The 16,707-nt window shown below is 38.4% G+C and overlaps 2 protein-coding genes across 4 annotated transcripts; one reads left to right on the forward strand and one right to left on the reverse strand.

Moving 5' to 3' along the window:
* Position 1: 1 nt before the first annotated feature.
* On the forward strand, positions 2-3,634 carry dscc1 (DNA replication and sister chromatid cohesion 1). Of its 2 annotated transcripts, XM_067509048.1 has the most exons (10): positions 2-357; positions 707-875; positions 977-1,111; positions 1,259-1,349; positions 1,541-1,679; positions 1,855-1,907; positions 2,028-2,182; positions 2,749-2,897; positions 3,086-3,211; positions 3,491-3,634. In XM_067509048.1, the coding sequence occupies exons 1-9, from the start codon at positions 188-190 to the stop codon at positions 3,195-3,197; spliced, it is 1,173 nt and encodes a 390-aa protein (XP_067365149.1). In that variant the 5' UTR covers positions 2-187; the 3' UTR covers positions 3,198-3,211; positions 3,491-3,634. The 2 variants fall into 2 exon arrangements, with proteins under 2 accessions (XP_067365149.1, XP_067365148.1); XM_067509047.1 differs by having other exon boundaries at positions 3,086-3,634.
* An 8-nt stretch (positions 3,635-3,642) lies between these two features.
* LOC137129780 (carboxypeptidase Q-like) lies at positions 3,643-16,332 on the reverse strand. 2 transcript variants are annotated; one of them, XM_067509045.1, is made up of 11 exons: positions 16,176-16,332; positions 15,447-15,600; positions 14,842-15,057; positions 14,569-14,685; positions 14,291-14,498; positions 13,978-14,185; positions 11,060-11,171; positions 10,234-10,325; positions 9,544-9,639; positions 8,230-8,335; positions 3,643-6,184 (listed from the first exon to the last, which is right to left on the reverse strand). In XM_067509045.1, the coding sequence occupies exons 2-11, from the start codon at positions 15,595-15,597 to the stop codon at positions 6,024-6,026; spliced, it is 1,467 nt and encodes a 488-aa protein (XP_067365146.1). In that variant the 5' UTR covers positions 15,598-15,600; positions 16,176-16,332; the 3' UTR covers positions 3,643-6,023. The 2 variants fall into 2 exon arrangements, with proteins under 2 accessions (XP_067365146.1, XP_067365147.1); XM_067509046.1 differs by having other exon boundaries at positions 15,447-15,597; positions 16,176-16,321.
* Positions 16,333-16,707: the final 375 nt, after the last annotated feature.

Genomic DNA, 16,707 nt, shown 5'->3' on the forward strand with positions numbered 1-16,707 from the left:
ACGTAGTTCCTACACTTCCCTCCCACGACAAAAGAGAGCGGGGAAATTTTTCACTTCATTCAGCCATAACGACCATTAGTTTTGACGTGTCTTTATATATTAGAAAAGGGCAGTTTGGGAACATTTGTTTGGTCGATAAAAAAGGATTCTGTCTTTAAATTCTCACCAATCTTCCGTCTAACCCAAAATGAGAACATTAGCTGAGGTGCAGGCCACTCTGGAGATCGCCAAACTGAAAGAAGAGGATCTACAGAAAACAATCCACTGTCTGTCATTCGGAGAAAATGTTTCATCTTCAGACTACTGTCTGATGGAGCTGGACGACACCCTATGCAAACACATAGAAGCTGGCCAAAGGTAAAGTATTATTGTGAATGAATATGTGTATGTGGTTTTAGATTATTAATGAAATGAAATCTTAGTGTGTTAAAATAAAATACAGTGTGACAACCTAGTTCAACGTCTGCAGACAAATCCAAAAGCTTGTTTTTTTAAAATTATTATAATGTATTGGGGTCACTCGGGGTAACAAACATAATTTTAGTACTGCGGTCCACAAAAATAGCACGTCATATTTAAACATCTGTCGTGTCGAACACTAAGGTAAATGTTAGCTGAGAATGAAACTAAGAAGGTGTCCAATCAATTTGTTGTAAACATAGCTGATGAATGATAACTAACAATTATTATTTGTCCTTTTTTCTAGCCTGGTGATTCGAGGGGATAAAAATGAGCGAGCTGTGCTCTGTAGTCGTGACAGAACCTATGATCTAAAAATAGCGGACACTTCCAATCTTCTGCTGTTTGTGCCAGGTTGCAGAACACCAGACCAATTTGCAAACAGCCAGGACAGCTCTCATGTGGTGCACAATCAGGTTTGGAAAATGGTCACTCACCGAACTCATTTGTCTGTTAGAGCTTAGCACCAACACAACACGATCCACATACAGTAATAATATCACATTTTTTGTTGCAGATTTGGGGATTTTGCAATAGCTACTGGGAACTGAGGAAACAGCGTCCTAAACTGAAGAAACTAAAGAAGCTTTTAACCGAGAATCCGTATGAAGGACCTGCTTTAGGAGGACAGGAGGAGAACACAGAAAACAGGGTAAAACATATTCCACATTGGGCCCGTTATTCGCATTATCCTGTAGGACTCAGTATATAAACACAGGTAATGAATGTTGAATATTTTACTCTTTTTGTAACCAGTGGATGTTTATAAGTGCTTTTCTCTGTGATGATTTGTTACCAGTACACGATGCAAGATCTGTTGGAGAGGATTCAGGCCAGTGAAGAGGAGATAAAAACACACTTAGAGACCATCCATGCCTGTCAGATAGATGGTAAACAGTGACAATTGCCAAAAAGAATTGCATATATTATTAATGTTGGGATACTAAGAAGCAACAAATTAGCCCAAACAAAATATTATTGTGGTACATGTGAGATGCTTTCATAAATAAATTGTTTCTTTTTGACTGTTAACTAAATAAATCTACTAGATGATTATAAAGCGTATCTTTCTTTCCTCCAGGCTACTGGCGTATCCTGGACTTTGACTATGAGATGAAACTGCTTGGTCATGTGACTCAGCTGGTGGATTCTGAGTCATGGTCCTTCAACAAGGTTTCCCTTGAAACTAGTCTGGAAGAGTTATCTCCACTGGAGCCCAAGTAAGTTATCCTGTGTCATCTCCCAGCTCACCAGTAGAAAGCTATAATAGGGAGACCAAAATAAAGATGTCTTACAGTTGATTTTACAGTGGCACTATTAAAATGCTTCATATATGTATAATCTAATTACCCAGCAAGAACGCAAATAACTTTATTTTCCCTTTCTTACAAACAGAGAAATGATTGAGCACTGTTTGAACTGCTATGGCAAACGTTACACTGAAAACGGTAAAGAAGAAGAAACTCTAAAGATCTTGAGACTGTATTAGTAAATCAGTAGCAGAATCTTTCACAACCTCAGTTACACAGAATTGTCTAGTAACAATTTTATATTCTTTCTCTGGACAGGCAAAGTATTTTATGCTCTACATGAGGATAAAGTGTGTCGGAGCATAGCTCTACTGCTCCTTCAGAACGCTGTCAAGTTCAACCTGAGGGAGTTTCAGGAGGTCTGGCAGCAGAGTGTGCCAGAAGGCATGAGCACAAGACTGGACCAGCTAAAGGTTAGGCTATACCTCTCTTATACAATACATTAAAAGAATAACACATAATGTCACTGGAGTTTTCTTTTGTTGCAGTTACATCACACGTTTGTATAAATATAGGATGCCTTTGGAGACTGTTTCCTCTATATCTTTACAATTGTAATTCCAAAGCTCCAGGAAAGAAAAAGGAGGTTCATTTTCTAAAGAATTTCTTTGCTTTGTAAAAACACTGAGTTAAGATCTGCACACTTAGTCGAGAGATTTACTATACTATATCTGAAAGAGTTCTTGCTGTTATAAATGTAGCTCAACTGCCTCATACAGTTTCTGCTATAGTTAAGTCACAATTTGTCTATGTATTCTTCATTAAAAAAGTGTTAAAAAGTACTTGGAACTAAGGGTTTAGACAAAGATCTAGGTGGGATAAATACTGAGTCCGTAAACATGGTATGTGCAGATGTCAACAACTTGCCTTGATTATTAATGGTCTTGTAACAAATAAAGGATTGAGCTGCTGTTGAGGTTTCTCTCTGCTTATTCCTACTGAAACACTTCCTGCACTGATAAATGTGTGAATGTTGCAGAGTGTTGCCCTGGTGGACCGCACCTCACGTCCGGAGACCATCTGCCTTCTCCGGGTGGAGGATCTCCCAGAAGATACGGTGGAGCGCTTCAATCATCTCTTCACACTCCGAGAGAAATGGACAGAAGAGGACATCACACCATACATACAGTTAGTGCAGCCCATTTGCAGTGGAAATTGTTAAGACCTTTGATGAAAGCAAGACAATCACAATGTCATTTATTTTACATTTATGTAAAATCAAGGTACATATATGTGTCTTGTTGACATTGCATCTGTGATTTCTTTAGCTAATCTATTTATAATTTATAATGTCCATCCCTTCTTTCTTCATCCAGAGATTTGTGTGGAGAGAAACAGACCACCGGAGCCCTCCTGACCAAATATGCTCGATCTTCAATGCAAAATGGGATCAAGGTCTTCAACTCCAGAAGGCCTGTGGCTACATGATCATATCAGCTCATGTATGCGTTTGTTTATTCCTTCTGTGAAGTTTGAGCTTGTGCAAGATGTCTTGTGTTCCACAGTTACCTGTCATCATACACAGGAAGTCATGTATCATTCAAGCCCCTATGTGTAACTTGATGAGCTTACTTAAAATGTATGATAAAGAAAAAACTGTTAAAGTTCAAATGTTAAGGGTTTTTCTCAAGAAAACAAAACATGACCACTTGTTTTAATCTGTAAAAATGCTATGTCTGTCATAAAATCATAACATGGGTTTCTTCTTTTCTCATTGTTAGATTTAGTCCAGGTTCACCTCCAGGTGGAAAATAGAAGTAGTAGTAGGAAACAGTTACTGAGGAGTTGCTGTTACGCTGGAGGTTGATCACAAGGTGGTGACCTACGCCGATAAATACATAAACCCAATAAAATGAAACACAGTTTGTTGTTAGTTGTCATTTAAATGTTTATTTCCATTTGCTGTTTGGTGCCATATTCAATTGAAAGTTACTTGAAACGAACAAGAGAGTTTTCACATAATTAGACAAACGTTTTAAAAAGTGTCAGATTACTACCTAATGCCCTCTGGCTAATAATAATATACAAATAATACAGTATGAAGTTTGGGCTTTAAGCTGAGTACAGGTCAGACACTAACCTCATCCCACCCTTATAGTTTAATACCTCATTACAGCTGCTGTATTTGCTGTCATGAACTCAAAACACAACATTGTGCACTGTGCAAATTGAGGCTTTGTGTTAGAAGTTCACAATCCATTTTACATAAAACATTAAATGCATAATATTTAAAATCTGTACATGAGAAAAGAACATTAACAGCTGCTTTAGGTGTCCAATATGTAACTACAGTTTAAGCTAATCTGTAATATTATACAGGAGACTTAGAGATCCTCAGAAGAAACCTGGTTCTCAAATAGTCAAAATTAATTTCAGTCCTCTCTGTCAGATGTTAATGTTCTCCACTGATTTTCTATCAGTCATGTCTGCAGTGTGTGACTCATTGTGTCAGGCATCCAGACTGCGTTTCTTTCCGAACAGTGTGAATCAGTGATACTACCACATGAAGAAGAGCTCATCAAACATTTGCTAAAAGCTACACTGTTTCAACACAGACACACACGCTCACATCTGGGTTTTCAAAATGATCTTATCTGCATGAGCTGGCTGACCAATGCTGACATACACTCATGAGAGTGCTGACAAATCAGTTCATGGGGTAGAGAGATCCTAGCTCTGAGTGTGTGTGTTGTATGCGCTGTATTAGTTTGCATGGTGCCAAAAAAATGAAATTTTTTTTTTTACTTCCTCTTTACTGTATGATCCCTTCCCCTATCGCGACCTTCATTGCTCTTTTCTTTTTCTTCTCCTTCCTATTTTCTCTTCCTCTTTCCTGAACCATAGAAAGTACATAATCAGCCAACACATTGGAAAATTAGAGCAACCATGGAACCATAATTAGACTATTGATGAGTTTATGGTAGTACAGTGCCATGGCCCACTCACAGCTACAAGGTTGTAGGTTTGCGCCCTGGCAGGCCGTGGCATTTCTGTGTGGAGTTTGCATGATCTCCCTGTGCTTGCGTGGGTTTCCTCCCACAGGCCAATGTTACTGAATATTATGTAAAAATCTGTATAATCTAATAGTTGAATAACAATCTGAAAAGAAATATAGTTTTGAAGATGAGTTTGGTCCTTTACAAAACTGGAAATGGACAGAAATGTGGAAGGTCTGGACAGATCCGTAATTTGGACCCTGGAATGTGGATTAAATTATTTGCACTCTGTTGATATTAATCTTATTTATCAGATACATTCAAATTTCTTTGATTTAAGAATAAGATGGCATAACTGTGGCCTATAGTACTAAGAGGATTTGTCATTTAACTCACACATAACTAATTCTATACAACAGCCTTCACCCAAAAGCCAAATATTGCCAAAATTAGGAGCATCCTCTCTTAGAGTGATACTGAAAAACTAGTTCATGCATTTGTTAATTCAAGATTGGACTACTTTAACTCCCTTCTATTAGGGACTCCCAGCACTTAAAGTATTACAAAAGCCCTAATGGTCAAGCTGCATCATATTTTAAACCTCTCATAGTACAATATTATCCCAAAAGATAACTGTACTCTCAGCGTGCAGGCCTACATATGGTTCATAGAATCTCTAAAAGTAGAATGGGAGGCAGAGCCTTTAGCTAAGAAGCCCCTTTCCTGTAAAACCAGCTCCTAGGTCATAGTACTCAGGAGGCACGCATCTTTTCTGCTTTTAGGACTAGGCCTAAAACTTTGTTTTGTAATAAAGCTCACATTTAGAGCTGGCTCCAACCTGCCCAATTATATATTTGAGGCTTTTTTGTTGCTCTTTTTTCCTCTCTCTGCTTTTCACTCAGCCCACTCGGTCAAGGCAGATGACCGCCCACCCTTAGCCATATTCTGTCCGAGGCTTCATCAGCTAAAGAGAGTTTTTTCTTCTTTTTACTTCTAGTGTTGGCTTAAGGATAATTTGTTTTTTGTTTGTGTTTGTTTTTCCACTATAAATCTGTACGGTCTTTGTAAAGTCTTGAATTTAGTTTGGTGTGAATTGGCAATATCTGAAGAAAACTGTACTGTCACGAATCCAAAACAATCTATTTGATGATTAACTTTTAGATCCAAATTTAATTTGTATTTAATTTTAAACAGGAACCCATATAAACATTAAAGTCTAAAATAAATCTTAAGTACTTTTTAAAACTTGATTTAACCATTTGTCTTCAAATCGATCAGTGGTTCGCAATGATCATCTGTCTTCACAGCATCCTGTCTGCTACCGGGGCAGCATGTCCTGCAGGTCTGCCACAACATAGCCAACCACAGCCCACAGTGCTGAGCAGAGGTTCATGTCTTGAGGGTCCTGAACAGTCACGGTGTCACCTTCACTGTGATGGAACCAAAAATACTTACTGTCTTTCACATGGAGGCTGGCACCTGGCAAGAGTCAGAAAGAAATGTAAAACTTAAATAAACGGTTACGCTAAATATTATATGTTAATAACTCAGCAATCCTGGATTTAGTTTTACATATAACTGAAAAGAAGTTTCATTTGTACATCTGGTTTGATCCGTTTTTGTGGAAGACTTCTGATTAAAGAGTGGTTACATTTCTCTATAAACAGAGCTGTTGGCCCAATCCTACCATGTAGAAAACAACCAAAGCTGCTAAATGAATTTGTGGAGTGCAAGTAGTTCTTCACACTAATTTATCACTTGTGCATAAAACATTTATTATTTTAATGAAAACATGTTGGAAAACATGCTGGCACAGCTTTACTTCACCATGTGGCATGTACTTATTTACATATTACTTGTATTAGTAATAATATTTAAATTAGTATTTTAATCTGAGTCCCAATTTAATTAAATCGTAACAACTATATAATTTTATTTATCCTAATTTCTGTGATATGTGTGCAGTATTTTCATTAGAAAGAAAAGCTCACTCACTGTAAACAGATAAGAGAAATTAAGATAAATACAATTTTATAGTTGTCTTGATATAAATTTCCATGGTGCTCTATTATCTTCCTACAAACATTTGCTGCTACAGTGCATCCAAGTATTCACAGCACTTTTTCTACATTTTGTTATTTTACAGTGTTATTCCAAAATTGATCAAATTCATTATTTTCCTCAAAGTTCTACAAGCAATACCCCATAATAACAACATGAAAGAAGTTTCTTTGAAATCTTTGCAAATTTCTTAAAAAAAATACAAAAAATGTATCACATGTAGATTATGGGTTCATGGCCTTTACTTAGTACTTTGTTAAAGCACCAATTACAGCCTCACGTCTTTTTGAGAATGATGCTTCTAGCTTGGCAAACCTGTTTTTGGGCAGTTCCTCTCAAGCTCCATCAGGTTGGATGAGGAGCATCGGTGCACAGCCATTTTCAGATCTCTCCAGAGATGTTCAATCAGGACATTCACAGAGTTGTCCTGTAGCCACTCCTTTGTTATCTTGGCTGTGTGCTTACGGTCATTGTCCTGTTGAAAGATGAACTGTTGCCCCAGTCTGAGGTCCATAACGCTCTGGAACAGGTTTTTGTCAAGGATGTCTTTCCTTACTAGTCTTCCAGTTCCTGCCGCTGAAAACCATTCCCACCTCTATGCTTTACTGTAGGGATGGTATAGGCCAGGTAGTGAGCGGTGCCTGGTTTCATCCAGACATGACACTCTTTATTCAGGCCAAAAAGTTCAATCTGGTCTTAGAGTCCTTCAGGTGGGCTGCAATATGCCTTTTACTGAAGAGTGGTTTCCATCTAGGCTACTCTACCATACAGGTATGCTTGGTGGACTGCTGCAGAGATGGTTGTTCTTCTGGAAGGTTCTCCTCTCTCCACAGAGCAATGCTGTAGCTATTTCAGAGTGACCATCTAGTTCTAGGTCACTTCCCTGACTAATGCCCTCTCTCAAATGCTCAGCTTGGCCAGCCAGCCTGGTGGTTCCAAATGTCTTCCATTTACAGATGATGGAGGCCACTGTGCTCACTAGGACCTTCAATGCTGCAAACATTTTTCTGTACCCTTCCCCAAATCTGTGCCTCAATACAATCCTGTCTCTGAGATCTACACACAATTCCTTGGATTTCATGGCTTGGTTTGTGCTCTGACGTGCACTGTTAACAGTGGGACTTTATAGAGACAGGTGTATGCTTTTCCTAAATCATGTCCAATCAACTGAATGTCCCACAGGTTGGACTCAAATCAGGTTGTAGAAACATCTCTAAGATGATCAGTGGAAACAGGAAGCACCAGAGCTCAATTTTGAGTGTCATGGCAAAGGCCATATACTTTCAAACAAACTTCTTTCACATTGTCATTATGGGGCATGGTTTGTAGAATTATGAGGAAAATAATGAATTTGATCCATTTTGGAATAAGGCGGTAACATAACAAAATGTGGAAAAATTTAAGTGCTGTGAATAGTTTCTGGATGCACTGTAGGTGTATACTGACATACAGTTTAAACTGACCTGGTACTCCTGCTGCCATCCATGGTGAAATGTCTGTCCCTTCTCCATGTTTCTCCAGTGTAGTCGTATTAATTGGAGCCAACAGTTTGACCACTTCTTCCATAACCTGCTCATACAGACACAGAAAATTACTTTTGAATTACTTTTTCTTTGTGTGAGGTACAAGGCAAGCAAAAGTCTAAGTCAAGGAGCAAACATCAAAGCGAAGTCCTATCAGAAGTGTTTACATTTCATGAGATGCAAGTGCAAGCAAGAGCAGAGAGGAAGTGTTTTTTGCCTTTTTTATATTCACATTTTCTGCTCTGAACATGTCCAAACCACATCAATCTGGCCTCTCTGACTTTATCTCCAAAACATCTAACATGAGCTGTCCCTCTGATGTTCTCTTTCCTTATCCTGTCCATCCTCGTCATTACCAAAGAGAACCTCAGCATCTTAAGCTCTGCTACCTCCAGCTCTGCCTCTTGTCTTTTCTTCAGTGCAACTGTCTCTAAGCCAAATTACATCACTGGTCTCACTACCACCTTGAACACCTTTCCTATCATTCTCGCTGATACTGTTTTTATCCCACAACACACCTGACACTTGTCTTCACCCATTCCAACCTGCTTGCACACACCTCTTAACCTCTTTTCCACACTGTCCGTTGCTGTGAACCATTGACCCCAAGTACTTAAAGTCCTGCACCTTCTTCACCTCTGCTCCCTGTAACCTCACCGTTCCATTTGTGTCCCTCTCATTCACACACATTTTGTGATACTTTGGCTAACCTTCATTCCTCTGTTTTCCAGAGCAGACCTCCACCTGTCTAGATTTTCCTCCACCTGTTTTCTGCCGGTACAAATCAATCATCTGCAAACATCATAGTCCATGGAGATTCCTGTCTAACCACGTCTGTCAGCCTGTCCATCACCAGAGCAAGCAAGAAGGGGCTCAGAGCCAATTCTTGATGCAGATCCACCTTCTCCCTCTACTGAATTTATTCAACATTATTTAAATATAGTAATTCTAAGTTAGATTATATAATTGTTACATTTAATGTCTGTCGTAAATCACATTAGACAATCGCTGATGGTAAATTATGAGGCCATATAACTAGTTGTTATAGAGCCTAATTCAAATAAAAGATGTGCAGTCAAAGTGTGGGTTTTCTGCATTTACTGCCATTGTTTATACAGTATGTTAGCTGTATAGCTTCTGCAATTTAAAAGGCACACAGTAGCGTGAATTGGGAAGTTCAGCATTAGGACTAGTTAGGTGGTGAAGTAGATTAGACGAAAGAACAACAACACTGCATCATATTTTCAGCCACACCTTTCGTGCTGCATCACTGCCAGTGAACTGCAGAGCCACTGGACTGAATGTCCCCAAGTCAGATTCCATGACCAGGTCAAAGTTGGACATGTTCACCTGGGTGGAGAAAGGAAAAACTGGAGGTAAAAGACTAATAGAGCATGGACACATGAAACCAACCTAAAATGTGTTTAAATAATTTAAAACAATGCACAGTGTAGTCATTGGAAAAACTGTGCCACTAAATTATCGTTATATGCAATGTAAGTAAAAGATTTTAACCAAAGCTACTTTCAAATCAGAACATACACAAAACTAAAAACTAGGAGACGCTAGTACAGCACTGGGCCACTAAAAGGTTATGGTACATGGTTAAAAATGGTACATGGTTAAAAATGCGTGAAAAAAGGAGACACAGATCTAATTTTGTAACCACATTATTGAGAAGTACTTTATTATAGCTGAATAACTGGTAGGCAGCCAAAGCATGAAAGAGGAAAACTGTAGACTGCTGTTTAGAAGCTTTGCACAGAGAAAAAGTTGGTAGCTAGCCAAGGCCTCTCCAGTTCACTTCCAGTTAGTATGTTCCTACAATCTGCACTTTCACAATGTGATTTGAACTTTCATGCTTCTTAGTAGCAGGGAGAATATTTTCTTTACTGCAGGTACATTGTGTTCCCTATTAAATACTACAGTAACAATATACAGTACTTTGTGTAGATTATAGTACTGCTGTGCTCCGACTCCACCCTGCTCTTCAGCTGTCCACAGGACTGTTCGCAGAGTTCTCCTTGGACGCAAACCTAGAAAAGGACAAAGACTCAAACACACAGCAATGCAAAATTTATATATAATAAGTAGAGACAAATAATATGCCCTACTATTAGTTCCTAAGTCACTTGTAATAAACTTAAATGTATTCTGCACTATAAAACTTCACAATTTACCTTTGTTTGTTGGTTGAGACTGTCATGTTGTAGAATTATTCAGTTGCATTCTTTTGTTGATAACAATACTGTAAGTTATATCAAGGTTTCCTAATTATCTGTGTTTCAAAACAAAGTAACAGACTGCAAAATTACTGTTTGCAGTATGAGGGATTGTTTTGTAATTTGTCCTTAAGTCTGGAACTGGATAATCTGCTTTCTCTTTATGGTATTCACTAAGTGGTAAAGGAGGTTTTTTAAGCACCAACAGAGAACCTTTTATTTTGATGCGTTTTTTCATGAAGCTTTACTGTGTTTTACATCTGTATACTGTATTAGCTGCTGCAGCTGTACATTTTGGCCTGCTGACTTTCTACAAAGCACACTGTTGATTTTAGTAGTTCAAAGTAGTTACGTAAATCTTAAAATAATAAAGTAAATGATTTACTTGACATTGTTTGTTTATAAGCTTGTGTAAGCCCGATTGTGTCTAAACAATTAGTTGTATTTTTAAAGCATGTATGCATTTATTTCTGTGGAAGTTCCCATTTAAGATGGCACATTCTATATTGTATGTGTCTATCTATATGGTGTGTTTATCTTTATATTACCTAAGTCCTTGATGAGTGATAGGACCTCCCAGGAAATCATGGCTCCACCTCCGTCATCCATGGCACCCTGGCCCACATCCCAACTGTCCAAATGACCGCTCAGTAAGACAACCTAGCAGATTGGACAGATAAAAGAGATATAACAACTCAGCAAAATTCCCATTTCCAGGAATTTTAAGGTTTAGAATTCCTGTTAGGGAGATGCTTCTGACGTGATGTTCCAGTTTACAAAACATTTTCCAACCTGATCAAACCTTGTCCGGACAATGACCCAGAAAAACAACAACAGAAATACAGGCCTATTTCTGATAAAAGAAAGCTGCTAAAAACACATTTTCAGCCAATAGGTGAAGGTCCCAGCTGTTTATGTACAAGACTTCAATACTATAAACATCTATGCACTATTCACATGATTTTAGCATGTCTTAGTAGTTAATTTATTAATAATGGTTTTACTAATTTTTTTTTTTTTACAGTACAGGGCCATTAACTAACACTACTAATAGCGTACTCCAACTAAATAATTTTTTTTCTATAATGGACATTTTCTATGTAAGAGTGAACACACCAGTGTTGTGATGATTCATGCTACTGCAAGTGTTAAAACATCATGATATCTGGATTTACTTATTTTAACCTACCTAAGGGTAAATAATGTGGTTAACCTCAGCTAACTGACTAGTGATTACATTTTAAATCAGGAGGGACTATTTCGTTTAAAAGAGATGCATCAATAAGGTTTAGTAACATGCTGTTTTAAAGAGTATATTTTAAAGCAGACACTACAGATTCATGGTCTGTATTTTAGGCATTATTCTAAACAACAATTATTCTGAACAACAACAGCTTACACATCAAAAGCAACTCATCTCTCTCAGATGTCTCTCTCTTTAGCTGATACTGAAAGGCTCAACTGTGGAAATATTTTGCTTAACCTCAAATCTACATCTTTTTATAAACATGCATGCACGTACACACACTCACACATTCCAACCACAACTGCAGCAACTGCCAGAGCAGTCACAGAGCCAGAAACGATGTCAACCATGCTATGTGTTTCATTTCCCTTTATCTATAATGAAGGACCAGCATTAGTTCATAGATCAGAATAGTAACAGCTTACATCAGCAGTTCCTCTAATCTTAGCCACTTCCCAATTTTTCAATTCACTCTACTTTTTTCCCTAACCAGAAAGACACTAGGGGAAAACTAACATACAGTAAATTGGACAATGCCAGGCAGACCTGGTTTGTGCTTTCAAGGTCAAGAATCTTGTGTGTGGACATCTTGGACTACACTCATGATATAATGTTTTGAAAAAGTTTAATCAGCAGGCCTTGTACTTTCAAGCCCAACAGCCTGTAAGCTTAAACATACACAGTTCAAAGTCATACTCCTAGAACATTCCTAGTGCAAACGTATACCTTCATGTACAAACAAAACATTTCTGGTCAAATACACGTGGTGTAAAGCAATCTCTGTCTTAAAAAAATAGGCACATGACACCGTTGCTTCCGGCAAAATCCACCTATGATTCACATATCACACTGGAAAATTAACACAGGCTTTATGTGTGATACAATGAACGAAATGGAAAATTTTGATTCTGTTTAGTAAAGGCTTTTCCCCAATTCAACTGCTGCACTAGTTTTGCGTTTCATGTGTTTTGACAACCGATAAGTCAAGATTCGTACTTGTGTACCCACATTTGTATGCTCCCATATGGAAACATGCATCATAGTGCTGAGGATGTCATCTGTGGTTTTAAAAGCTGCATCCTTTTCCAGAGCAGCACTTTTTTTTTTTAAATCAGGTTCTACCAGTTCGACATGTTAGACATGTCTGGCGTATTGACTTCTGCAATTCTTCTCTGCAAATCCTCTCAGACTCGGTCAGGTTAGACGGGTCACTTGAAGAGGGATAGAGATGTTCAGTCTGGCTTGGCTGCTCTAGGTCAATCACAGAGTCATCTTTAAGCTGTGTTCTCTTGGTGCTGTGCTTAGGATTGTCGTCATGTTGGAAGGTGAACCTTCAGCCCAGTCTGTGGTCCTGAGCATTGCGGAACAGGTTTTCATTGAGAGTGTTGCTGTATTTTACTCCATTCAGCTTTCCCTCAACCCTGACTGGTCTCTCAGTCTCTGCTGCTGAAAATCATTACATTGTCATGTTGGCTCCTGCCAAGCTTCTTGACACTGAGAGTTATCTTTTCATTAGGTATGCAAACGTGCATTCAAAGTGCCACGTATTAATATCATCTCCCCTATGTCTTTTAAGTCTACACAATTCCACACCAGCAGTCCCACATCCATTATTGAGGATTTCTGCTGAATCTTTGATTGCAAACAACTGCTTATGTGCAGTAGCCCACTGATGCGCACATCCTCTCCCATCTTTATCATGGCTCAAAACCTAGTTTTTTATTTCTTAAGGCTATTAGACGTGACCACAACTTAGAAAGTTGTTGTGTTTCTTGCACGAACACGGCTTAATTTATAGCCTTATTTGTGCATTGTGTGTTTAGTTATAACCAGAAGTCATACATGTTGTAATTTTTGTAACTATTGACGCCCATATTTTAATGTAGTTGACCTAGCTTGTTTGTTTTTAATTTTACATAGGCTCAAATATCCACCACTTTAATAGTATTATAATCATTGTAAGAACATACAATTTTGAATCATTCAACAGTGATACTGCACAGGGTTTTATTTATATGTCTTTATATAAATTGTTTCATAAGGTCATATGATTGATGAAAATAGGAAGCTAATGCCGGAACATTCTGCGCAAAGAGGTTAAAATCTACTTTAGTGAAGCAATGAAAGTGACATTATTTTAGGACTTCTTTGGAAAGAATATGAAAAGACTGGCTAAGAAAGACTACACTATGATTGTAAACATAGATGAGTAAATACTACCTGCTCAGGGTGCTGCCAACCTGTGATTTCAGCCACAGTGTTGAAAGAGTCAGCATCTGGCAGAGTCTTGGCTCCCATAGTGAGTCTGATCACAATCTTCTGCCCCCTCTGCGCCATACGCCACATCAGCTCAGCATCCTCCACAGTGATACAGGCTGCAGGGATGCACTTTACTCCATCCTGGTAGTCCTGCCAACCAGTGTGGGGACTACAAACATACAGAAGTACCTGTCTAGAGTCTAACTACTTAACAGAAAAGCTATGGATAAGAAACCAGTATTTCCTGTGTTTAACAGGTGGATGCAGTACATACCTGTTAATTGAGAAGGGAGTAATAGATCGAATAAGTGTGGCCACTGCTCCCACTTTAGCTGCCTCAGAAGCTCCATATGCACGGTAAGCCACTGTCTCCCCATAGCTGACAAATGGCTGGTTAAAGACCACAATCCTCCCTGAAGCCTCACTAGCTCTGTGCTTCAGTTCCTCAAAAGACTGAACTACCAACACCTCCGCCTCAATGCCTGGGAAAATAAGAGTGAGACAGTTATAAGTAATAGCGATGAAGAGAGCAGATGACAGTATGGTCTTTACCTTCAGGTGGTGTCCCTACACTACTACCAAGTCCAAGTATAGCCAGATTTTTGACCCTGGGCACAATCATTGCTGCACTCTCCTTCCCTCTCACCCAATGTGGGATTTTGACAGGTTCTGGAGAAGAAAAATGAGGGGACACAAAAACAAAAAAGTACAATTTAATTCAGATCCTGTTGAAAAACATTGGTAATTTATAAAATGTATTCTGTCTATTTCTCCCTACAGTACACTTCTAAACATCCTTCAACTAGACAGGTCAACCATATTCACCTAGATGTACAGCCAACCCATCCTGTGTCATAGCATTGTACATGTATTTAATAGCCATCTCCAGGTTCGGTGAGCCACTGACACGATTCCCGATGGTGTCTGTGAAGTTGGTCAGTCGTTTGTATGAGCGGTTCTGGGCAGCTCCAAACACAGCCAGGTCTATAATCTGTTTTGCCACATCAGCATAGCCTGCTACCTCTGTTGCTATGTCTGAAGCTAGGTTTACACATAAATGCACAAAGGGAAAGTCAGTTAAACAAACAATTAACTTTTCTACAATAATTTAGGTCTATTGAACTATGCATACCAGATTCAAAGTGATCACTTATTTAAGACTAGATTATAGTCAATAGGGTTAATAAGTCAGGGGTCTGGCTGGGCTTTTTTTTTTTAAACATAGCTCCAAAAACAAAAGTGCTTGTCTCTAGGGATGGTCTCTTTTTTGTGTGTGCATGAATTTAAGCTCTGGAAAATGGAACTGAAATTTTGTGTGCATTTGAAGTAACAACAAAGAAACTGAACTGACACACTGACGTCAGCCCTGATGTTCACACATAGGCCTACAGTGTTGTCAACAATTCTCGATTCTAAGAATAATTGAACACCTTTGCTTGCAGTATCATTGGATCCAGCCCCGACTGCAGCCAACGAGCTCATGGGCCAAGATGAGTGACGATAACAGTCACAAGGAGATGTTAGCATGGAGAGCAACAAGAAGAAGGAGGGGAAGAAGGGGAGTCCCCCCACCCAAGCCATCTGCTAATGGAGAAATACAACTTTGAATACCAAAACATAGCACAGAACTCCTAAGTATGACATTTTTTGCAGACAGATAACCCCACACTGGCACAAAGTAAATTGTAAAATGGTTAATACTGTAGCATCACCGGTTGAATGACTTTTAATACTAAAGTTAAACTCTTTACAGCGTTTGGTTTTTGGGGTTATAAAGCAGCACAAACTATATGACTCGAGCATTGTGAAATCAAGACTAGTTTGTCAGAGAAGAACTAGGACTAGGACTTCTGTACAGCACGGGTTATACTTATGTGTTAAATGACACTGGGAGAAGTTAGCTAAAGTTAAAGTTACAGCTTTTACTTTCACTTCTCAGTTAGGTCTAGACCACATAAGAGTTTAAGGCCAAGCTTAATAACGTTACACTACCACAGATACCATATTAAAAAATGCCAATTCTTTGGGAGTTATCTTCTGTTTAACACCAAACGTCCGGCAGACAAGAATCAGTTTTAACACAAACCAATGAAGTTGGAAAGAAAAACGACAACGATGTGAAGGAACCTAATTTTGAATCTCTATAAAATAACACAAACCCTGGAAGCCAACTCAATGTGTTTGATATCGTTGATGTTAAAGGCTTTTTAGAGCTCTAAGAATAATCACTTAGCAAGCGAACCGACACACCGGAAAGTAAACACCGTATTCGTGCTCGCGTTTTTAGCCTGCGGAACGGAAGAACCCTCTGGCCTGTCGGTTTCACAATAAAAGCCTCGTGTTTTGTTTGAATCAATTTACTTTCCTGTGAACTGCCCACAGTACGCAGCATTTATTGTAAGAAAACTATTATAGAAGATTATTAGAATATAGTTAATTATTATTAATATTTTGAGCAGTAGAAGCAGTAATAATTGTTTTTGTTGTAACATATCTGTTTTAGTAGTCTATAATGTGAAGTATTAGCAATTTAAAAAACGTCCAGTAGAGATATAAGTTTTGAGTGAACTTTGCCTATTTCCATAACTAAGTTCATTAGTTTACATAAAACTACAAAAGCTACAACTTTAATACTGATATTAACCAATCAATTAGAATTTGGGTTTAAACTTGACAACTCTTCTTTTCTGA

The sequence above is a fragment of the Channa argus genome, chromosome 7, assembly GCF_033026475.1.
Source record: "Channa argus isolate prfri chromosome 7, Channa argus male v1.0, whole genome shotgun sequence".
Classification (NCBI taxonomy): domain Eukaryota; kingdom Metazoa; phylum Chordata; class Actinopteri; order Anabantiformes; family Channidae; genus Channa; species Channa argus.